The sequence below is a fragment of the Mus caroli genome, chromosome 19 (assembly GCF_900094665.2).
Source record: "Mus caroli chromosome 19, CAROLI_EIJ_v1.1, whole genome shotgun sequence".
In the NCBI taxonomy this organism is placed as follows: Eukaryota; Metazoa; Chordata; class Mammalia; order Rodentia; family Muridae; genus Mus; species Mus caroli.
In genome coordinates, this window is record NC_034588.1 from 36973709 (window position 1) to 36998550 (window position 24842).

At 45.9% G+C, this 24842-nt stretch overlaps 1 protein-coding gene across 19 annotated transcripts in view; it reads right to left on the reverse strand.

Annotated features, from left to right (window-relative positions):
- Positions 1-1222: 1222 nt before the first annotated feature.
- Sorbs1 (sorbin and SH3 domain containing 1) overlaps positions 1223-24842 on the reverse strand; it is a 226148-nt gene continuing 202528 nt past the window's right edge. For 13 of the 19 annotated variants that reach the window (XM_029472826.1, XM_029472833.1, XM_029472830.1 and 10 more), the window contains 8 exons: positions 24242-24356; positions 23989-24114; positions 21172-21366; positions 19083-19835; positions 9897-9956; positions 9119-9309; positions 5916-6028; positions 1223-4328 (listed from right to left, as the gene is read on the reverse strand). In XM_029472826.1, the coding sequence (XP_029328686.1) occupies positions 4261-4328; positions 5916-6028; positions 9119-9309; positions 9897-9956; positions 19083-19835; positions 21172-21366; positions 23989-24114; positions 24242-24356 (1621 nt within the window). In that variant the 3' untranslated portion in view covers positions 1223-4260. The remainder of the gene's footprint in view (positions 4329-5915; positions 6029-9118; positions 9310-9896; positions 9957-19082; positions 19836-21171; positions 21367-23988; positions 24115-24241; positions 24357-24842) is intronic. The other 6 variants (XM_021151941.2, XM_021151940.2, XM_029472838.1 and 3 more) reach the window with 1 other exon arrangement.

Below are 24842 nucleotides of genomic sequence, written 5' to 3' on the forward strand. Positions count from 1 at the left end.
AGCTATGTGCAAGCTCTATTAAAGAACAAAACCTAAGACTATGTGAAGCCATGTATGTTTAGTATGTGCAGAGAAACAAGCCTACATTTGTTTCAATGACAAAAAGAAGACGGAATGCTTGACACAGGGCAACAGTTCCCATCCTATAAAACGTGACCAGAAAAAGCCTCACATAGAACAAACCAAAGGACCAAAGGAAGAGAGGAAGAAAGCCCACACCTTTTGGGGAAGGGGGTCTTCCAAGCACAAGGACTACTGAGCATGAAGATCTCAGGCTGAAGGATGCTGGATGATGTTGGCGCCCTATACTGGGGTGAGAACTAGCCACCAGATGAGATCATGGATAGGGCAGAGCTTATGGATCCAGCCCACAACCAAGAGAGTATATGGTCAGTTTTACAATGATCACTTTGGTTGCCTTTTCATGGCTGGGGGAGAGTAGGCAAGGGAGAAACCACCAGGCCAGCTAGAGTTATTGCAGTGATCTGGACAAGAAAAAAAAAAAAGTTACCAAATTACAAGCGGTTGGGTTGTAAATGAAGTTTGAGAATGGGATGATGGATTTGAACAGGACAGAGGCACAGAGGAAGGTTAGCAAGCCTGTGAAATGCCCAAGATGAAGAATGGCAGACTCTGGAAGGCATAGCTCTCCCAGGCTGTCTGAAGCCCCAGTGCACTGCCTGGTGTAAGCAACTACTCGGAGGAGGAGGACAGACCAAGGGGGGAGAGGTTTGAGTTTTTTCTCTTCGAGGGCCTCCTGTATATACACAGCAGGCTCCACCTGAATGAGATGTCAGGTCACAGCCATAGGATGGCTGCAGGGGAGGTGGTGGTGGTGGGAGGCAGGGACTGGGATGTGATCTGAGTGTTCTGATACACTTGATGTGGGGAGAACACCCAAGCATCTCACCACAGCAGAAAACACACAGTCCCTCTTAGTCTTCAAATACTAAACACCGTGTTTTCCCATGCTTTGAGGCACAGACTGAGACTTATACATATTTCATAATGTTTCCTTTTGGCTCCTGAAGACATAGAATCATTACTTTTGTTATCAGAACAAGTGATACACTTTAATTAGTTTTACCGAAGAACACAGCTACACTACTGAGAAAGCAGCGAGGGAGGAAACCAGGTGGCCACTGACTTAGAACAAAGAGGGCAGGAACAGCGGTGGGGGCTCACGGGAAGAACGAACCAATGAAGGACGAGAACACAGAGGTGCCACGCAATTCCGAATAAAGTTTATTAAATAATATGTACAGCAAAGTAGTAACTCAACATGTCTATCAAATCAATCCACTGCAATAAGGAAAAAATTAAATGAACAGAAAAACCTGTGTCTGCGTAGTACATGCGCTTGGTGTGCAATTTAAATGCAATACTTTCATAGGTTACATAGACCATTTTTATTTTTTTCTCAATAATATCTTTTTTTGGGGGGTGGGGTAGTAACCTATTCCAGCAATATGACTTAATACTACTGCAGATAAATAGAACCTCGAAAAGAAAAGTAAATGATATTATAGTGGTCTTCTCTTCCCCAGAGAACAACCGAATATGTTAACAATTTCCAAGGGCTATTTTTGTGCTAAAAGTCTGCAGGTGAATTATTTGAAACTCCTTCATTTAAATAAAAGTGGGGGGGGGGACCCTTCATGACTCCCTCATTTTACTCCTTTTCTGCTCAAGTTTTAAAAATTATTTTTCTATACAAGGTAGGTACATGGGCTACACAAAGTTAAATATACATTACATATTTACAGTCCCACTTCTCAAACATGTGATTGCTTTTTCTTTTCCTGATCCCAGAGAGACTGCAAAAGGTGAGTGAGTAGTTTGGGGCTTGCCTTTACCTGCAAGCATGGCTAATATATCAAAATGAGTTGCACGGCATGCCGCCAGTTAGTTGCGCTTGCTGTTAATAAACCTGTATAAACATTTCAGCATAAAAATAGGTACTTTATATTACTAAATGTCTGAAGACAAAAGAGGAACTGGGAACCTTCCCTCTTTTCATTTTTGCTTTTCATACGTCGGAAGCGGAAGAGATTTTTATTAAAGATGGCTGGCACAGCTGGATTTGGAGAGATGCTCTGTGTGAGGCTCGCAGGGGATGCAAGGGTGGCTTTTATAAAATGGTTTTATTTTCTAGCTGTATTTAAAGGGGTGTTTGACATTACCTACTTAATCAAAAAACACCCCTCAGGAAATTTAGATACAATCGCACTAGCCATGGCTGGCATCTCGGAGAGAGCAAAGGCTGCATTCCAGAAGAGTAAAAAAACGCACATATGCATTTTTATTTATTTGTCCTATGTTCCCTTCGAGAGGGACAAAGTCAAAAAAGCAAGCAGTGCAGCTGGCTGGGGAAGCTGAGCTTGCAAAGCAACAGGCCATAGACTCGCCAGGTCTTTCTGCCCAGGAAGCTTCTACCATTTTCCCTTGGGATTAAAGGCTCTGCTCTGTCTCAGTTAAAAAGGATGTCTCCCGGAAGAGGCAACACATTTATTTCCCCATCAGCCATTTATATTTCAGTGTGAATCTATCTGTGGCAGTTTCTTTCCCGAGAGCCTCCTCGGAGAATTGTGGCTGATGGGTAGTGGTTGGGGGGCAGGGGAGTTAGGGTCCCATGCTATCTAAGACAGCAGGTGGTCACTGAAGAATGTTGCCGACTTGTAAAGACTCCAGACTTTGGGACAGTAGAGTGGTTGGGGTGATTCTGAACTATATGCAGAGAGCCAGGGTTCCAGTATATACCCCTATCACCTACAATCCCTGGTATTTGTGGCCTGGTGCATGTAATTTTGGGTAGAAGAAGAATACCAGAATCTGGAAAAGAAAAAAATCTCAGTATTTCCAGACATAAACTGCCCTCAGACAAAGGGTCTCCCAGCATCCCGGTTGTTCAGAAGTGAGCCAAGGGAGAGGGAACCCTGACTGCTTTCTAGAGTTCCTCGTAGGAGAAATGCATCCCTTCCTCTCACACCCTCTGCACGTATCATGGTCTCTCGAGATTGGCTTCTCCTATGTTGTCCACTCAGCAGAGACCCTGGCAGGCTCAGCTCTGGGAACAGGCCACACTTATCTTCGTGTCAAATAGGGATATTCAGGTGTCAAAGTATCCCTATTTGAGTTATGAGCCCCTCCTCATAACCGGGGCTCACAGAAGACAGACTCACAGCTGCCACCAGGAGGAGGATTGCTGCCTCATACCCAGGCCAGTAAGCAATACCTGAGCTCTGAATGGAGGCCTCATCATGTGCACCAGGACTCCCTGGCCTGAGGTGGTGAGGAGGAGGGGGAAGGACCAGAGAACACAACGTTCTGGGTGGTGTTCAGACTCCACAGGCAACCCAGGAGGCAGAGTCCCTCCTAGGTCTGCGAGTATCTTACCCATGGTGCCCCAGCAGCCAGCTTGCATCTATACATGCTAAGAGAGCTCCTGGAAACCAGGCTGTAGTCTATGGGCTCAAGTGTATCAAGCCCATACTAAGCCAGAGAAGAAAGGCACAGCCAACCCTGGCTAGCCAGTGGTAGTGACCGGGAGAGGAACACACTCCAAGTGACTTCCAGAGCCCCAAGGTATGGCTTAATCGTGTGGAAACACAAATATAGCCCATCTGCCAGGCCACCTGCTCCCAAGCTCAGAACACACATGGCATGGCTTTCTGTCTGAGTATCAGGGCAGTAAGGGGCAATATCACCCAGAAGGCTGAGTGCTAGGGCACCTGGTCTGCCACCATTTCTTCACCTAGACTGCATCAAGTCATGGTGCTGAAGGAAAACTTCAAAACCAGACCAGCCTCTAGCAGCACTTGAGGTCTGCTGGCTCTGGGATACCCAGGAACAGAGGCAGGAGTTGTCAGTGATGCTCAGGCTGGGGCCTGTGGAACATGGATGGGGACTGACTTATCTAGCCCCAAGGGACCTCTTTAAAATGGGAGTGGGTAAAGACTGGGCACTTTTTTTTTTTTTTTTTGGCTAATGTTGCTCATGGATATACTCCAGATCAGATTCCCCAAGCAGCGGGTGCTAGAGCAGCTCCCAGAAGCAGTCATGTAAATACAGATGTCTTCAGCAGATAGTTAATCCCTGATACACAGTGGGTTTCAAACACACTTCTCTGTTCCTTCTTTGAATTCTTTCTTTACCAACTGCATTAGTTTTCTTACTGACTCAGTATTTAAATAAAGAGACCAGTTCATGAATGATGCTTCATCCTCCGATAAAAAATAATCTCTGTGCTTTTCAGTCTTCTTATAGATATAAAGGTTTTACATAGTTGCCTGGAAAAGTACCAAACTGCCTCGTCCTTCTCGAAGTGCCTGGAAGAAACACAACAAGCAAACAAAAAAACAGACACAGAATGAGAGGGCACATACAACTGAGTTCAGAGAAAATGCTGGAGATGCTGTAGAGTCTCCCCTTGGTAACAACCTCACACTGTGATTTGAAAAGCTGTATCATTTGGGCTATAAAATGATGGGAAGTGGGGAGAACAACCCAGGCTCAGAGTTTAACAGATGTTGGAGGCATAATCTGAACCCAGGTCTTTTGACTCCAGCCCCACTGTCCATCCCAATACTCTGTCCTTGCTGATGAAAAATGTTGGGTTGCAAAATCCATATTAGGCCCCTTCTGAAGATAACTGAGGTGTGCAAGGAAGATACTCAGCCCAACACACTTCCTTCAGCCAGGACACCCTCCCTCGTTGGAGAACTGGTGTCCCTTCCCACTGGCTGGAGATAGAAGCACTCCTAGAGGAATCTCACTGCAAATTTATTCTCAACCTCTCCTCTTTCTCTCTGTCTATCTTTCTCTCCTCTCTCTCTCTCTCTCTTTTTTTTTTCTTGAAACAGTCTTGCTGTACAGCTCAAGCCGGCTCAGAATATAACATCCCCCTGCCTCAGCCCCACTCTTTGACAGGACATCCACACATGGTAACTGAGAACTGAGATAGAATATATACCAGCTTCCAAAGACTAACTATGAAAACAGTATAAAATATATCACTAGCAACGCTATGAGCTCAAAAGATAATATCCAAATAACTTGGATTCATTAAGACATCAGCACTAATTTAATAGGTTTTTCTTTACTTTTTCAATACGGCCTGTCTAAAGTTTTCAGTTTTACACTTGGCACACCTACTGTTTCTATGGGGCTGCAGTATGCTCTGTGGCCTTCAGCTTCCTGGTAAGACTTTCTTTTGTAAAGAACTCCATAGGGAGGCCTGGCTTCTGGGAGGACAGAGCATTTTCTAAGAGGTTGGTAAGTGTGCATGAAGTCTGTGGTACTCAGAGACAAACCCAGGCCTCATGCTTTAAACAAATGCTCTACCACTGAGCCTTGCAGAACCCTCCTTTGTTTTATTATTTGAGCTGGTTGCTTTTCTTCAAGTTATTAGAAGCCTAGAATAAATACAATGATGTAAGGAACATCCACACATGTACTCGAACTTTATGGTGGAGACCTAGTCATGTTCGTGTTCTCCACTCCTGTCCACCCCCCACCCTGGTAGTTTTTTGAGACAGGACTTCTATGTATATCCCTGGCGAATCGGCCGCCTGCCTCTACCTCCCAAGTGCTGGATTAAAGGCATGAACTACCACTGTCCAGACCTTGTGTTGTTTCTTAAGAGTTTTAAAGGTGGCATCTTTAAATATTAAAGACACATACACAATAGAAATATAAATGGAACCCCATTAACAGCAGTGACGAATGTGACACTGCGGTCTGTCATAGCTCTGGCATATATCTTGGCTTTAGGTTCTACTCAGTGACATTCATGTGACCTTGAGATGAGTGGCCCAGCATTCCTGGGGGCTGGAAGATTGCTTTTTACATGTCTCATCATTCCTAGTCCTTCTTCCAATACACTACTAGGAAGAAAAGCATGATGGGATTCTTACCAACAAACCATCCATCGTCACATTTTTCCATGACATCAACAATATCTCCATCTCGGAGTTCCAACTCATCATCGTTCTGTGGCACATAACTATATAACGCTTGGTAGCTACACCTACAAACCAGAGGAAGGAACAGTGAGTGGCTCAGCTGCTGACAGAATCTGATGCCCGTCGACAAATCCCAACACTGTAAACCCAGCATCGATGTAATGTTTCCCACTTAATGTTGAAAGCATTTTATTGACTAGTGCTCTAGCAGTTTAGCATTGAAGAAATGCATTAAATCAATTAAGGCCAGCAGGGGTGGGGGGACTTCTGATGATCAAGTAATGGTTGACCTTAGTTGGTTTTTTTCCTCATTACCATGGGAAACCTTTATTGCCTACAGCCTCTCCCTAGCCTCTATCCACTTTACTACCTTGAAAGTTAACCACACCCCTTTTTATAATAGGATAATATAGGTAGATAATTAAAAATAATAAGCAGTTATTTAGTTTCAGGATTATTAAATCCTGGCCATCAATGTTAGAGAACAAAAAGCAATTGTACAAACAGGTGATAGATTATGCACAGGCAGAAAAATGTATAAAAATGTACATTCCCGGTTAAATGTTTGTGTTCTTAGCATGTAGGAAGCTGAGGTAGGAAGACATCACTGAGTCTAAGGCCACTCTGTGCTGCACATTGAGCTCCTGGCTTATAGAGTAAGACCCAGACGGGTCAAGGACACCACAAGCAAACCCAGAGACTCAACAAACCTGGCCTCCCAGGGGCTCACTGAGACCGAAACAATAGTCAGGGAGTCTGCATAGGTCTAACCTAGGCCCTCTGCATATATGCTGTAGTTGTGCAGCTCAGTGTTTTGTGGGACTCCTAGTAGAGGGAGCAGCAGCTACTTCTGACACTTTTTCCTGTTTTGTGACCCAGGGGTGGGGAGAGGGGCTGGGAAAAGAGGAGGCAGGGAAAACTGGTGTCTGGATAAAATATGAGAGAGCAAATTAATAAAAATATCAAAACCCCTCGGAGCAATACTAATTAAAACTAAGATAGCACATTCCCATTGTCTCGCTGTGTGGGGGCCCTTTTCCGAACAGCCTGAAAACTCACTGCTTCTGCTCCACCCAAGGATAGCTGCAGATAAGGTTTTGTTGACTTGCTCTTTGGCCTAGGACATCTGGTCTGTGCTGCTCTGTGCTCTGATAACAGTGAGGCTCATTGTGAAACTGGCATCAGCTTCAGCAGTAAGGGAGAGCTTTGTTCTCATTCTTCTCTTACCAAATGCTTTTGGGGCATCTAATGTGCACCACCAATGTCACAATTCATTTTAAAACACCACGGTAGCACCAGAATTTTGTAAATGAGCCAATCAAATGCCATTTTCAATAATGCCAGTGAATTCCAATGTGGAGTAAGAGGGATTAGACAGCACATGGCGCTGGCTTAAAGCACTAACAGGCTTGTACTGACTGTCACACATAGGACACTGTTTTCACCACTTGTCCCACTGTGTTGAGATTTTTGTGGAAGGATCTGGGTGCGAGTGAGAAGGTCCCTTAACGAGGAATAGAAGAGACGAAGATAGCTTTCAAGTTGGTAAGTGAATACCTTGTCTCCTGTTTCTGTATTTATTTCTTACCTAGCTTGGATTCCTACCGCTGGATGTGTAATTACATGTATGTCCTCACTAGCTTCTGAAACTACGTGTCCCCTTAATTTCCACTATAACTGCTTTGCTAGAGTATGTTCTTGAAAATAACTCTGCTTGTCTGTCTGCAAACCGTGGAGAAAGACCAGAGAAAATATGTACCCTTGTGGCCTTAGTTCTAAGGGTCCCCCGTAGCTCAGAGGTCCCCAGCTGAGTTCTTCTGCTGGTTCTAGTACCCTACTCTCAACAGAGTGTCTTGTATTCTGTCCCCTATTTTCTACAAGACCTTAATCTTCCTCCCCTCCAGACCCGAGTCTGTCTCTCCTTGCTGTCCTGTCCCTGTTACTGTGTGCAAGTACCCCTCTCTCCTGGCTGTGCTGAGCCCTCTTCCTCCTCTTAAAGCCTCTCGAATGAATCTTTCAATTTTCTCTCCTCCTTCTTTAGTACAAATATGCCTAGGAATCTGCCTTGTCTCCAATGTCCCTTGATCTACAGTCTCCCACCCAACCCCATCCCATGCATCATCAAACTTATTCTTCAGCCCTTTCTAGTGGGCCACCCACTATTGTTATATGGCCACCAGTCATTTCTCAGGTTGCCTGGTCTCTAAGAGGCAGGCAACACTGCTGGCCAGATGCAACAAGTTCTGTTCTATAAAAGTGAGCATTCCTAGACCCGTGCCTGTCTTGCTGCTCTATTTTATCCTCCTTCACTGACTCTTTCTCTTTACCCTGACTCTCTGTTGGGAATCTTATGCATTTCCATGGTTACATAAAGTCACTCTGTTCTAGCTAAGAGTACCATGACTGATTTCATTTTTCCTAACCAACATCATCTTTGTCCCTCATTTCTGAATCCCACGCTCCATCTGCTCCCACAGTTATCTCCTTAGAACGGGCACAATCAACATACAACTCAGTTTAAAAGCCTTCAGTGGCTTCCTGGTGCCTGCAGAATAAAATCCAAACCTATCTCAGCTGCAATCTAGAACCTGGTCTCACCCTGTCATCTTCACTTTCATCTCTAACCTCACCTCCATGAACCATGTGCTGGCCACACAAACCTTCCTCAGGGTCTCCAAACTACCCACTCTATCTGTGCCTTTCTCTCAGAGCTTGGTTCAACTCACTTCTTTTAGGAACAGGATTTTCTCCTGTGTGTCTAAACCACAGGATGTATCCAAAAGATGTTTTGAATGAATGAGTGAATGAATCAACTCTGTCCATTCATTTCAGCTCAGAAGCAAGTGTTCCCCTCTTTCTGTTCCCCGCAGCATTGATATTGAAACTGGGTAGCACAGCTCTCATTTCCCCTTGTATGGTCGTTAACTCTTTACCCATCTCTCTCTTCCAGGAGTCCATGACCTCTTTACTTTACCTAGCACCTAGCTTCATGGCTGACAGGAAATATGGCCTTCCCTAGAAACCCGCAAAGAAGCGGGAAGCAATTAGCTCATCCCCCCAACCCCCAAACAGCCGTGAAGTCAGCCAACCATCCATTTTCCAAGGCAGCAAGTCCACCAACAACCTAAGAACCTAACTTCCCAGGCTGTACTTACAAATCCAGTGAGGGCTGACTCCTGTCTGGGGTGACTCTTCGCTGCTGGGCTTGAGGTTGCTGAGAAATGATTAAAGATGATTTATTGTCAGAAGGGGGTACCTTGTGATGGAAGTCAAGGGGATGAGAGACAGTGCTGCAGTAATGAACAGATTTCTCCGCAATGTTTATGATCTCATTGCAAACCGCTTCCTGTGAGGTGGCCCCGCGGTATCCAGAAACCCCCATAAAACAGTCAATGTGGGGACAAAAAAAAAAAAAAAAAGAGAGAGAGAGGAAGAGATGTAACATTCCAGACGAAGCACGTAAGTCCAGGGAGAAAACAGAGTTGAAGATCCGGGTTAAAAAACAGAGAGAGATTCCAGTAGTAGAGTGCAGGATGGATCCAGGTAAGCATGGAAAGACAGGTAAGATACAGAGGAATTTGGCATTTAGTAATGACTATTTTGAAAAGGCAGCAGCATAACAGCCTGTAATTAGTAACTAACTGTTACAGCTGGAATAATCTCTGGCTGCAAATGCAACAATGTATCCCCCATCATGCACTAACTAGCACATCATTTAATCCCACCTGCAGGCAGGGTGGAACTGTCTCTAAATTCCTCCTCTCCTTTAGAGGCACAGAGGGTGGCCGAATCCCTGGCTCTACCATATTGGTTGGTTGTGCGCTCTTTGCAAACCACAGCCGGATGTTTACCAGGGGTTACTCTGGTCTACACGCTGCAGTCAGTAAGGGTGCTCTTTAGGAAAGCCACAGTCTTATTCAACAGGCATCTTACCACATAGTTCTTTTCAGATTCTGTGAGATCAGGTCCTGCGCTCAATGAATGATGAGAAGGCTGTGATCACCAAGCAAATCATAAGGGAGACATTTTAGCAGATGTCACATTGGAAAGGATTCAAAGAAAAAGCATGAGCAAATACACGTACCACACCACCACATTCAGATGACACCAGATATTTGCGGCCCACGGCCACTGGGTTTCCATGACAACATGGCAGATGCACAGGAGAAAATGCAGATGTACAGAATTAGAAGCAAGCATCCAGCAATGGAATGGGAAATGGGAAATGTGGTGGGAGTGAGGTAAGGACAACATGGGGTCCTCGGACTGGCAGGAGACACAGGGAAGGGCTGCCTTTAGGAACAAAACTGCCACACCCCCTCACCCCCATCCCATTCAGAACCTTCTGATCTCAGTGAACATGTTTCTTCAAGGAAGGGGATGCTGTATCAAACATGGTTTCAGATTTGGGGTAATGGGACTCCAATGGTGGGACCATCAGGGCCATCACCCTGGGGCACTCAAAGAGACTGAATAATTACACGACTATATTCGTGGGTAATAGATAAAAGTCTCAAGACCATGTCCTCAAATGAATCTAAACATGATTTAGTCTGGTGAGGTATGGAGTGAGTTTCAGAGCAGCAGTGACCTGAGAGACACACAGCAATGAACCATCTCTTGTCACCAGCCGGGGCTACGTGTGTTGATACAGAAATGGGTCATGCAACGAGGCCACACAGACCTTCCTTTTAAGCTGGACTCCCATGAGGAGGTCAAGCCTCTGTTGGGAGAGAGTCTGGAGTCACTTTCTCCAGAGAGGATTCAATTCCAAGCTCTAGGAAGTCCCTTTGAATGAATACTTGGATGTCCACCTTTGGAGTCCCCCTCCAGGTAACCTTGATGCTTACAACCGCCCTACTGTGTTTCAGAAGAACACTTAGAAATTTTATATGCAGGCCACACTTGTTTCAGAGAGAGCCAGCGAGACGAGTTCACACAGACAGTGCAGTGGTCTCCTGGCTTCTGCCACTGTCCTGTTTGATCTCTTTCACATACCACCACCTTCCACATATCCTTATCAGGTATGCTAACTGACATAATCACCAATGAATACACCCCCACACACAAAACCAGGAGACAGGCAGGTGTGCCGATCATAATGCTCTAAAAAACGCATGTTCCGAGGTGGGTCACACAGCCCACCAGGGAGAGGAGAACTGCTTGGTTGTTCTTTCAATTCTGCCACATCACCGTTCTTGTTCATCTCCACTTGTAGATGTTCTCACCGTGTCACACACCCAGAATAGCAGCTGCACCAGGAATCACTTCCCTATGGGTTTTGGGTTGTTTTTGTTTGTTTGTTTTGTTTTTAAATATTTTATGTGTATGGATGTCTTGCCTGCATGTGTGTCTGTTTACCACATACATGCAACACCTGTGAAGGGCAGAAAAGGTCATCCAATTCCTTTGGGATTGATTGGAGTCAGTGACAGTTGTTAGCGATGATGTGGGTGCTGGGAACAGAGGCAAACTCCTCTGGAAGAGCAGTCAGTGTTCCTAACTACTGAGCTAGCTCTCCAGCCACCCCTCATTGTTGTTGTTTTTGAAACACTCCTTCAGGTTCTTTAAGAAACCCTTCCTAGCCTCTATCATTAAAACCTCTTGGCCTCTACTCGGTCAGGCTAAGATGGCTGACGCCATGTTACCAATACCCAATTTCTATCTCTTCTAAGAGGGACATTCTACCTTCTCTTCCTGAATGTTTTATTCTAGGTCAGCAGTTCTCAATTTTCCTAATTCTGTGACCCTTTAACATAGTTCCCAATGTTGTGGTGACCCCTCAACCATAGCATTATTTCACTGCTACTTCATAACTATAATTTTGCTAAATGCTGTGAATCATAATGTAAATATCTGATTCTCAGAATATCTGATATGAGACCCCTGTGGGCGTTGAGAACCGCTGCTCTAGATGTTCAAAGTCGTTTTCTCCTTATAAAAGGTGTGCCATAAAAAATAGCCTCTGATCTTAAACCCAGGAGCCACAGTACTAGAGGGCTATCTGGGTCTCAGCAATTCCTTTGGTCTCTGGCCATACCCAGAGCAGAAGATAATTATCATCTAGCTCAAACATCCAGAGAGTACAGACAGCCCCATTCCTGAGACGTAGGGAAGATGAGTCCCCACTTAGTGCTGGATAAATGAAGGAAGTTGTCGAGGTAAATATTATCAGATTCTGTTTTTCCTTGTTTAGATTTGGTAAAACAGCTCATACAGCTGGAATGTAAACGTATTGGAGTGGGGAGGCTTCCCATGTAGCTGGAAGCCACCAGCACCCATTACCTGGATCAGCCCTTCACTTGGAAGGCTGTTTATCCTCAGAGGGCTTTCTCCCTCTAGGCACATGTTCTTGTTTTTTCCTGTCCTGCTTCCTAACACTATCTCTGCAGTTCCTCCTCTGAGCCTGTGCTGTCTGAGCCTGCGCCGTGAGCACGTGAGCTCCAAAGGATGAAGTGAAATGTGCTACGACTGAAAAACAGACACTGGTTCTCAAAAACCTGGTTCAAAATATAAAGATGTTAACATAGATCATTAAATAATCTTTTTACTATATTGGGTGAAACAGCATGCATTATTAAAGTTAACTCGTATGTTCTGTTTCACTATGGCCGCCAGGACATTTTAAACTCCTGTGTGCTTCACATTTCCCTTCTACTGGCAGTGCCCTCCCTCAGAGTTTCAATGTCTGTCTATCCTTAACCTAAGAGTAGATACATGTTCTCATCGGGACCCGGCTGGTGCTAAGAATAAAGGGAGCATGAGCTCATGCTATGTACATCTTGGATTCTGTAGTCACATTCCAGCTTCCCATGTGCCTGGAAAAACAGCAAGCAGTCCAACGCGCAAGGCACACACTCAAGCAAGCACACACTGCACCCGCTTCACTTCCCCACTAGAGGTACAGGAATTTGTTGCTGATCCAGAAACCTCTTTCTGTGGACTCATATGAAACAGTGTTCTTTTCATTTCCCCTAAAAATGCGCTGTGTGTCCTTGCTGTTTCCCTGTTGTCTGTCTTCAGCTTGGAGTCTGTCAGAAATCTGACCTCAGCTTCCCTGGGAGCTGTTAATCCCCTGGGGACCCAGAAAGCACCTGGTGCTCCTGGAGTTACTAAGCATCCTGTTCCAGCTCTGGGGGCGTGCCAAAGGCGAAAGTCCAAAATAAGCTGCACATGAGCTAGAGAACCCGGTGGGGCACGTGGGATAGATACCCAGTCCCTGTGCGGTCTGGATCCCCACACAGTCATCAGGAATCAACTATTCCACTGATAGGCCACTGCCCCCGAGTCTCTGAGATGGCATTGCTCTAGTTAAGTCGTACCCTGTGCCTCCTCTCATTTAACCTCACATTATGCAACCTACACTGGCCTCCTAAGGGGACAATGAATAATCTGGGTTCCCAGACACACTCTGATACTGACCGTCTTCTGAACAAAAATTTCAAATTCCAAAACAAATACCATCGTGTTCAGCCCTAGCTCTATGACTAGAATGTGGCCATCTTATGAATTAATAATTAGAAACAGGTAGCACCAACACAGCTCATAGGAGGCAGCCCCTCTGCTTGTCAGGTCACAGCCTCCAGACATAGACGCAAAGCTCCTTTCTGTAAACTCCGGAGGTGAGCTCTGGCCCAAGGATAGTGATACAAGATTGATTGTATGTGGAACATAGGCAACTCTGGGAGCAGGGGAAGCCTAGAGGACCACTCCTGCATTTCTGATCCAGGAAACTTCCAGAGAACCAGCAAAGGGGCGTCTGGTTCCCCTGAGTTCTCCTATAACATCCAACAGGAAAAAGGTGGTGATTTCAACACAAAGCTAGTTCCTGACAAGTCTTTGGGATCCCCGCTGCTTGTACTTAATCTCCTTTGAGAGCACCCACGGGACAACACCTGGACTTCCTTGGCATTTCAATCTGTTCCCAACAATCAGGAGCACTCAGTCTTCTCACATCACACTTTGTCCACCTTGCTCATCTCTGTCCTATTAGGAGAGATGGTGGTTGGGTGGCTCAGGTGTAAAGAAGAACCGAGGACCTTTCCAGTGTACCTCACGCTTTTTTTTTCTTCATAACAAAAAAAATAAAATAAAAAGAGACATGAGTGTGTCAAGTACAAACCTCATGATTTCTAATTTTCTTTTTCTTTTTTTAAATCCACGATGACGTTAGTGCGAGGACTGCATGTGTCATGGTGTGCAGGTTAAAAGAACGTAACTATCCTAACATGTGGGTGCTGGGGATTGAACTCAGCCCACCAGGCTTGGTCGCTTGTGCCTCTGTTACCTACTGAGGCATCTTGCTAGTCTGCGAATTCCTAAATTCTTCATTTATACAACCCAAGCAAAACGAGTCTCCCGTGCCCTAGCTTTCCCTCCCAGCCCCCAGCCGCCATGTTCTTCTCGGGGTGGAAAGGCATCTTTCACCTTTCCTGCTTCCCCCAGCAGCACACAACAGGCCTTGCCAGAGCTGAGTCTCCATTACGTGGTCTGTGCTAAGTGTGCTCTCTCCAGCCTATCTGGCCATCTGTTTCCTGGACTCTAAGTTCTGTGACCCTGTCCTCGGTCCTTTAGGTGCCCTGTCAGAGGGAAACTTCACCACCACCAAGCTGATCATTCAGGGAGTGCGGAGGGAAGGTCGCCTCTCAGTGCTCTGCACCTGATCTCTACAGAAGCCGCCCATTTCTTCTGGCACCACAGCAGGGATGAACGCTGCAAAGTCTGATCTTGGTTTCCCACCATTAATACTTCTCACTTCCCTTTTGTTCCTACAGGTTTTACCTCATTCTTCCCTTCCTTTCCTGATCCCCACTCTCCAGCCAGGGCCCTGGCCTTGTTTGCATCTTTCTGGGGACTGACTTTAGTTCCCACATGCTTACCAAAGCACATATTTCTGTCTTTAGCCAAGTTGCACCTCTCCTTTCCCTGATCCTTCTGCCTCTCCCTCCTGAGTTATGGGACCATAGGGATGCCTGACTTAATTTAGAAATTCAATGCGGCTTCTCCCCGATGTCAAGCCCTCTTATACACAAATCCAGATATCTGTCCACAAACTGCTTCTCTCTTGGGGAGGTGCGGTAAATGCTTGGTGACGCTATTGGCTGAGCGCTCGCACCCAATCTCCTCCTTTCCTTTCTAGATGAGCCGCGCAACATGCTAAGCCCACACTATGCCAGACAGAATCCGAGAACTTGCCAGTTAATCCTGATCTCCTGGGTGTTTTCTGTGTAGCTATGTGTGCTTTTGTTCAGTCAACAAAGTCATCACTCAAAAAAAAAAAAAAAAAAAAAAAAGCAAAAAGGTGTTTGCTTTTCAACAGCGAAGCTTTGCGGGTCTATAATAAAGCCCATACTTTAAACACTGTGTGTTCTTTCTCGTCGACTGAAATTCACATGGGTTCCTCACTTCATCACAGAATGCCACAGCGGAAAGGAAGTTCAGTTCCCACGTCAGCATCTTTTGTTTGGGAACAAGGAAGTTTTAGGGAAGAGATGTGACTCACCCACAGACACTCAGCGGGCTGACGGCAGAGCCAGAACCAGAACCTGGAGACCAACGTTCCCCCTGCCTCCCTAGAGACCCTGGCACTGATTTACTCCTTCTGGTGTTCAGAGAAAACAAACCTAAAAATAAGCAGCTGGCCCAGCGTGAAAGCGTTCTGAGAGTAGAAATGACTGAGACATCAACGCATCTTCCGTAGGAGTTCACCTAGCCGTTAAGTGGGGATATGGACAGGTGACCCAGGGGAAGGAATGCAGCAGAGCAGGAACTGACTGTCAATGGCTAGGGAACAGTGAGGAAGACAGCATCCATGCTCTTATGAGGTATGGCGAATGCTGGAGGCACAAACAGGCACTGGCCAAGCTGTGGTCCCAGCCCCCTGGCAAGTTCCCACTGATCTACCAACTCATAAGTTCATCCAAAGCTTGCTGAATCTAGGACCACATCTTTCTCCATACACACATACACATTGTACTTCCTACCTTCCGGCCTTTGAATATCAAGTACAGTCTGCTGTATCTATGGGAAAACTCCCTAATACTTAAACTACACAAACATACACACATACATACACACACACACTCACACACTTCACACACATAATATGCTACTTTGCATCACTTTTCTCCTCCTATGCTTATTATGTCTTCCCATCTTGAACTTCCAGGATAGACTGTTGTCTCTCTTTTGCATTATAATTACATGGGAACGGGGCTGGTTCCCCAGTCAATATCATAAACTCTTCTAGGTCTGCTCAGATTTTTTTTTTAACCTTTTCTTTCCCTCAACAAGTATTTACTGAGCACAGTCCATAGATTAGGTCACGACCTTAACCGCTGGGCCTTAATGCCCTACAGGGACACAGGCCTGCAAAAGGGCAAATGCATGAGAGCTTGCTCCCAGCGTCAGGCTCAGAGCTCTTCATCCAGTTGTGCAGGGGCTGGGGAGGTAGCCAGAGAAGGCTTCCTAGGAAATGTAGCACCTATAGGAAGCCATGAAGGACAAACTAGGAGCATGTGCACACACAATAGCTGAAGAAACTTTAGAAGAAGAGGCTGCCTTGTTATCTAAAAGAGCATCTCACTAGGGACTCTTTCAAGCCCAGAGGAAGGACTTTCCCGAGAGGCAGAGGAAGCCTGCAGTGATGTCCAAACCTTTTGGCTCCCGGGTCACTTAATACACTGCTGGACACCAGATATTCAGAAGAAGGATCACAACGTCTTGGACTGCATTCTCACTTAACATTCCGTTCACTGGTCAGATGTGCAACCAAGTTCCTCGTCCCAACAGAAGGACAAACAGAACGTGGGGCTCATCAAGAAGAGTTGCTGGCAAGTTTCTTGACACTGGAATGCATTTACCCAGACAAGTGACACAGCTTGAGGTGACATCCTGACAGGGCCACTAGAACAGTTGATGAAGTAAGTCCTTCTCATCTTTAGCTTGCCTGTCAGCCAAACAGATCTCAAGAAGAGGGAGGGAGTCCTTTATAAAGGACCCATCCCCGGAGCTGTCTTGCTGAAGTGAGCGGCTGAGAAGGCTTGTGTATGCAGCTACCCTTCCAGACACCCCCAGTTCTCAAACGCAGTTAACCAGACCATGGCCTCTACATATCCATGGGGAAATGGCTTGTGCCAGGAAAGGAGGAGGAAGGGAGGGGACAGGAAGTGATACACCTGCTGTCCAGAGACTCACCAGGAAAGGAAAGCTAACCCTCAACAAGCCTGGCCTTTCAATCAGCACAATGTCTGGTACTGCCAGCTCCTCCTACCCTTGGCAGGAAGCAGGAAGTGTGTACCTTGAACCTCACTGGTGCTTCGGTACTGGGCTGTGCGCACTTCCTGTACACACTGAATCCTGGAACAGGACTGAAGTGATGACTCACACCTGGCAATCAGGAGGGCTCCTGATTTAGGCTGATCTGTGAACCGCGCCTCTGTCAGACATTTCTTCCTTTTCAACCGGCCAACTCCACTACCCCTTCCGGTGAACTATTTTTTCCCTCTCAATCAGATGGACACTTTGGTTTAGAGTACACCTGTCCCAGAGCCCTGCACTAGGAGATAGAGGAACCACATACAGTAGTCAGAGCAGGAATCCCTGTCTAATGGAGACTGAACATAGGCCAAGTACCGTACTGACATCCACTGTTTTATTGATCAGCATAGTGGCCCTTCCAGGGAGGGGTGCACTGTTTGTTTTTACCCCTACTTTACATATGAGTGGTTAGGGCCTGTGGGAGGCTTGGGGGGGGGGGGCGGGATGTTCAGTGCTTGCTAACTTTATGTAGTCTAAACCCAATTCCACATAAATTACTACACACTTGATTACCCTCAGTGATCTCTACTCCACACCAAACACACAGGCCTGTGGAGGTCCAGCCTGCCTCTGTGCTCCCGTTACTGGCCAGGTGACACAACTGTGTCAGCCACTGTCACTGGATATGGGCTCCCTTAAGAAAGGGATTTAACAACCTCTGGTCCATAGACCAGTAACAGCAGCTCCTTGAACCATTCCTCAAAAAACCAACAGAGCTACAAGAGGAAACAGGAGCAACCGCCTGAGAGAGGAGCACAGCCCACGGAGGTACTGTATATAATAGATGACAGCCAACTGGGAGATGGCTTCAGAAAAAAACACTCAATTCTATTGAGGTTCTATAATGTCCCTGGTCCTAGAAGCAGTTTTAGATCACCCAAGATGGTGGTTCTATCTTCCCTTACAAAGTGTTTGTAATTAACACCTGCACGCATTATTTCAAGGAATTTCCTGGACCATGCTACAAGGGAAGTTATCTTCTTTTCAGGAAACTGAGTCTCTGAGAGGGTGAACAATTCCCATCACAGCACTTAGCTGGAGTTGGTACTCAAATCCGGTTACTATGGAAAAGTTGCCCAAAGTCTTTGAATTTCTGGATACTAAATAACATAAACAAAACTGGATAATGATCTGTCTAGTTATCAAATTAATGTCCCTCCAAAATACCCTAAGTCCACCTTAATTTATATGCTGAAATCTTTGTAGTTCACTTAGAGAGAAAACTATAACTCAAAACCTAGGACACCAATTTAGTGACCTCAACCACACCAGAAGCCCCTGCATTTTGACACCTCTGAAGACCCAAAATGTCTCAGCTCACTGTGAACGTGGCCCTTTAGTTCCACACAAACACAAGACAAGACGAACACCTGACAAAACTGAGCACCATGAGTTATGGAAACAGTGCATCTCACAAGAAAAGCCTACCACATGACACCAAGGCCTGGTGTTCCCAGCTGTGTTAGTCAAAGCAGACCAAGGACCCTCTCTAGGATGTGAATGGGGCACAAGGAAGGCTTTCCTGTTTGAGGGCTTCTGTACCAGTATAGCAGGTGTCAATGGAGGAATACTTTCAAATATCTCAAGATGCTAGAATGTTTCTCTGAACTATCCCCAGCCAACACCCTAGTCCATGGCCCCTCCATTCCCTCTTAGTCATTCATCCCTTTGCTTCCAAGGCAAGCAAACAGATCTCACAGGCACCAACTTGGTCAGTTAATGGACCAAGGGTAAGACGTCTGGTCTGGCCCACCATGCCAAGCAAGAGGCCAAGGCCCACCAGTCATGCTTCAGGCCTACCTGGCTCACACCACTCTGAGCAGCCTTCCTGTCAGCCTCGACAGCTCTGTGCAGCTCTGGTGGCCCAGCCTCCCAGGCTGGGAAAGGGCCACCCAGGGGCTTGCAGGACTGACTGTCCTCAGGAGTGTGGAACTCTGAGAGTCTCTGCTCAGAACTCAGGCACCTGACCACGTCTGAAGGTTTCAAGCAGCTCTTCTTAGAGATCTTGGGTCCACCAGGGCATCTCTCACCTGCCTCGCTCTCTGCTTTCCTGTCATATGGTCCATCTTCTCGCCAGGGCTGTCTCTTGCTCTGGCTGCTAAAGGCGTCACTAAGCTCTGAGATGACCCTATCAGAGTTCCCAGGTGGTGGCTGGGAGAAGCCATCTTGGCGAATGTGAATACCACCATCTCCATTGACGTGAAGAGGAGCCTGGACACTGGGTGCCAGTGAGTAGGCTTTGTGGGGTGGAGGCAGGGCCATCGGGGAGACCACTGGGCGCAGAGTGGAGTGATCTGACCAACTTGAATAGGGGAGGCTGAGAGGCAAGGAGGGACGGGCCCTTGCTGACAAGGCCAGGCGGTCCATGTCATAGACAGAAGCCTCAGGCAGAGGAGGCAAGGGTGGTGTCATGGCCAGAGAACGCCTGCCTGGGACCCCGACAGTCAGAGAGATCCACTCGGAGGTGATGGCGTGCATCTCAGGGGACAGGGCTCGGCGGGGGTGGGGTAGAGATGAAGGGGCTGGCATGATGAGCTTGCTGTGACTAGTATACTTAAAAAAAAAAAGGAGAGAGGAGAAAACAAAAGAAAGAAGCAGAGATAAAAGTGTCAGCATAAAGGAAAGGAGGAGAACCACCACAGGGGCATAGTAAGAATGAAACAGAGAGGATGAGCAGGACACCCTGGAGTCCAGAACAGAAATCATCTGGTGAGGTTGGAGAGACTGCAAAGTGGCCGGGTGGATACATGAGAGTGTGCAGGCAGGGTGGAGAGAAGAGGGGCGAGGGGCATGGAGATGGGAAAGGCTCCCATCCAACAGCTGTGGGTAGCGCTGGGCTGCTCTGCAGAGTCACAGGTCAAAGGAAAAGCCAGGAAGTGCCCCGCCCCAGCCCACTAAACCATTCTTGCAACCACAGCGCTGACCCAAAACTGTAGGGTTGGTTGGGTGGATAGCCTCTGTCCAGGCCCTTCCTTCAACTCTGCAGGGTCTTCCACACAGAAGTAGGAAGTGTGTGGTCACTTTGTTTGGCCATCACTCTTAGCCACGGTCAAGTGAAAATTCCCCAAGCTCTTATGGAGCAAGAAGCCCAGTCCAGTCCACGGCCTCTCGTGTGAGATGGTAGAATGTTGTTTTCACTGTTCACGAAGGCCCATCTAACGCTTTGTGCCAAGTGCTCTCTGCTGTGTCGGTGGCCAGCATGGGGGAGGGGACGAAATGATAGAGAACGGGAGAAAGGAGGTACCATGGCAACACCTCCAAGTCCCAGTCTTTCAGCCATCACCCTCCATTTCATTCCACAGGATGCCACCCGACCTTATTTTGCTTATTGGCTTTGGGAAAGTGGGCACCATTTGGAATAACATTTTAAATAATTATGCTCATAACTAAAGTTCAGAAAAGCAACCATATTACTATGGCTATAAGCTACCCACTTCGGACCCAGTAGAGACTGACACCCTTCTTAAGTTTCTTTTCCAACATGAGTCCAGTGAAGGCTTGCATGTAAGGATGAGATCATGAAATTATCTTCCAACCACTGTCCTCTGGAAATCAATCTTGATGGACAGTATTGCACAGAGAAATATGCTGGGCCACAGGGGCGTGGTCTACATACCACCAGCTTCACAGGGATACACCAACTGATAATTTGCTTGGTTTGTTTTTTCCTTACACTTTATCCCTACAGTAACTACCTTAAACTCTTCCCTTTCCTTCATATATTTTAGAGTGCTAAGAAAATACCACAGACATGTATAAAAGGAACTCCCAGCCTGCCCTGTTCTAGGTAGCTCTTAATCAGAGCATGGAAGAGCAGTCCCTGAAGGGCTGTGTGCCGTGGACACAGCTGAGGATGAAAACTGCAAGCTGAGTTTGAAAGCTTAGATACCTGTGGGCTCACAGTGGCACTGCGACTTGGGGAAGAAGAATAAGGCAGGTCGATGTAATCCACAGGGGTTTTCACCAATGGCCTCTTAAGCACATCTACATAGGTGATAGGGAAAATGCCTTGTCGAGATGTCCCAGGAATCCTCCCTTCGTACCAGTTCTCATCCACCTGTCGGAGCAGCGTGATCCTCTCCCCCTGTAAGACACAGTCAAGCAAGAGTCTTAAAGCACCACACTGTAACCCATCAGAGGTCACTGCCTGGATCCTGCACTGCGCTGTCCTGTATCCTTCACCACACTCTATGCTCAGGAGAGCCATCTCTATCGGCCTTGGATGGAGTACTAGGTTGGGGATGCTAACACAGTAGAGCTTCCTTAACCAAGGAGTTAAGCATTTCATAAGGAGCTCAGATTCATGCCCTAGAGCCAGAAGGTAACTGTAGTGTTACCTTCTAAGACTCCTTTAGAACAAGTTGGTCACATATCTAGCCTTCATTTGCAAGGCAAAGGTAACCCTGAACCTGGAGGGTTGTTCTTTTGATACTATGTTATTTTAAATTAATTGTTTTTATTTAAGTATACCATGTTCTGGTGCTTATGAAAGTCAGAAGGGGGCATCTAGAACTAGAGATATGGATGGCTGTGAACCATCATGTGAGTGCTTAGACTAGAACCTGTATCCTCTGCAAGAACAGCACGTGCTCCTTAACCCTTGAGTCACCTCTATAGCCTTTTATTTTTTTTTTGAGACAGGGCCCATGCTCACTTATATAGCCAAGGTCGGCCTTCACCTCATAACAGTCTTTTTAACATAACCTTCTGCATGCTAGGATTACATTACAGGTGTGAGCCATCTCACACCCAACCCAGGTTCTCTCTCTCATATAAAATTATATATGTGTATATATTATTATGTAATAAATTATATGTAATTTTATAGGTTATCTCTCTTATATACAATTATATATACATTCTATATTATTTTCATGTAATAATAAATTGTATTATATAATAATACACTATATTATATATAATTTTGTAGGTGTGATTGGTTGAGGTCAAAGACATCTTGCTGGAGTCAAGTGCCCAACCTTGGCAGCTAGTGTCTTTACCCATCTCACCCAACCTCAGAAAGTTCTCTATATTCTTTTCTATACTTTATTTTTATGTTACAGAAAAGTCAGAATAAAAAGAAATAAAGCCCAAAACAATTGCCCCGTACATGGGGACCACCATTGTTAATACATAGGTGCTTTCCAGATTTGCTTCTATGACACGAATTAGACTGTTTTCCCCTATGGAAATTGAGTATGTACCGTATTTTGATTTGTATACATCGTTTGCCCCCACCTTTATTTTGTTATTAGTAACATGTTTATGGTGGGTTCCAGGGGACACATGTGTGATAGGCCCTGTGTAGAGGTCAGAGGACAGCATCTGCACTTACGTGAGTTCCTAAAGTCTGGATGGTGAGTATTTATCAGGTGGCCCACTGCACTCTCACCTATACACTTTTTGATACTTAATGATATAGAGTGGAGCAACTTTATCAAGGAAAACACACACACACACGCACACGCACACACACAATCTTGCTTCATAGCCAGGATGCCCTTGAACTCACTATTATCCCCTGCCTCTGCCTCCCAGCATGAGGATTACAGGTATATGGAACAAGGCCTCTCGTAATTCTCCATTTGTGCAGATGTTATAAAACCTTAACTGACCACCCTTGGAGGTATCTTTCCACAATTTATGTAACAATTTAATCATGAATTCCCTGACAATGGGCAATTAAGGAACATCTGGTTTCTTCTTTGTATAAGGTTGCTTATCTACTCCCAAGGCTCTAGTTCATTTCTCTTGATACTCAATAAAAGTAGTAATTGTCATAACGTCAGCAAGCTGGAGATCTATGACATGTAGAGAATGTCTCAGTCAGTGGGAAGAAGCCCACCCTGCCCTTCGGCTCCACCCCATCCCATCACCCATGGGGTCACTGCCATCACGTTAAGCATGCTGAGCTCTGCCACAAGAACTGCTCCCACCTGTGGACTGACCTCTGACCTGGCCCAAGTCACACTGCTTCATTCAGTTCTCTTACAGCACCCTGAAGAGGCCTTACCTCTCCATGTTTTTTGTTTGTTGTTATTTGTTTGTTTGTTTTCTGTGAGGCAGTGGAGGCTCAGATCAAGTATTCACCCCCACACAAACTGAAATTCTGGTAACTTCAAAGTTTCAAGGCCTTTAAAGTCCCTCCTGGTACCAATGGTTCTGCCTCCCCACTTGGTTTATGGAGACATAACAAACCTAAATCAAATCATTGGCACAATGCTTATCATTATATGTTGGCTGAATACAGTTAATATATGAGGTCTAAGATGCCATGAATGCTGGCTTTAATTGGTAAACCCAATGTGGCTAAACTGAGTGTGTAAATAATTAAAAAGAAATCTTGGGATATGGATAAAAAGCTCAGCAGTTAAGAGCACTATGCGCGCTTTCCCAGAGGACCTGCAGTTTTGTTTTTCAGATACCACGTGGTGGCTCTCACCCCTGTGTGACTCCAGTTTTAGAGAATCCAACAGCTTCTTCTGACCTCCACAGAAGGTGCTATACATGCAGACAAAACACTCACACACATAAAATAAAAATAAGTAAAATCTCATCTCAGAAAAGCCTCTGGTTCCCCTATTCCAATTTCTGACCAGTCCACTATGTTCTTGAGGCTACAGATTGGCAGCCATAGCAACATCACACCTCTGAGATAACAGCATCATTCAAAGGCCCCAAAGCCAGGATGAGGCGTGTGGCTTACCTTTCGGAAAGACATTTCTACTTGTGTATCTCCATTAAAGTTAAACTTCGCAATGGCTTCTCCATATTCCAAAACTTGTACGGGTGCCAACTTTCTGGGCTGAGCCTTCTCAGCTGGAGGAAGAAGCTGAGACAGGAAAGAAAGCAAAAGGGCAAAAGGAGGAATAGAAGAGAACACAGGACATGGTAAGAAAAATGGTGTTTTAGGCATGCTGGGCTTCTCCTGAGAAGGACGGAGCTGTGGTTTGTGGTACCTCGATATAGGTGCGTGGGAAGATTCCCACCCGGCCATGGTGTTCACCTTCATACCAGTTCTGATCAATCTGTCTGTAGATGTAAACAACGTCTCCCTTCTGCAGAGGCAGCTCCCTGTTGATGGAAGGTCATTGTCTTTTAGCAGATGCTTCAAAATGTGCGTGGTGAAGACACAAGACTTTTACATGGAGTCAAGGGAGTCAAAGTTCCAGAAGATGGGAGGCTCCATCCTTGGAGGCAAGAGCCCCGTTTGTCAGGAAATTCCACCATATTGGATAGTTTTCTAGTCTTTTATGGGATGGATGTCAACACACATACTTACTAATATTAGAGTGCTCGGAGGTCATAATAGTTTGTTGTGATTTTCTTAATGAATTTTTTGGGGGAATTTATATTTATTAAATGGTAAAAATGTCTCCCTTTGGTTACTTTCACTGCTCCTTGTGTGCTACAGCTAGACATGCCTGAACCACTTCAGGTTATGACATTCTCATACCCTCTACCTATCCCTCCTCCACCATCTGTCTCCATCAGCCTGTACTAGAATGCTCTGAAGTTAGGCAGGCTGAGTTCAAACCAAATTCAAAGATTTACTAGTTC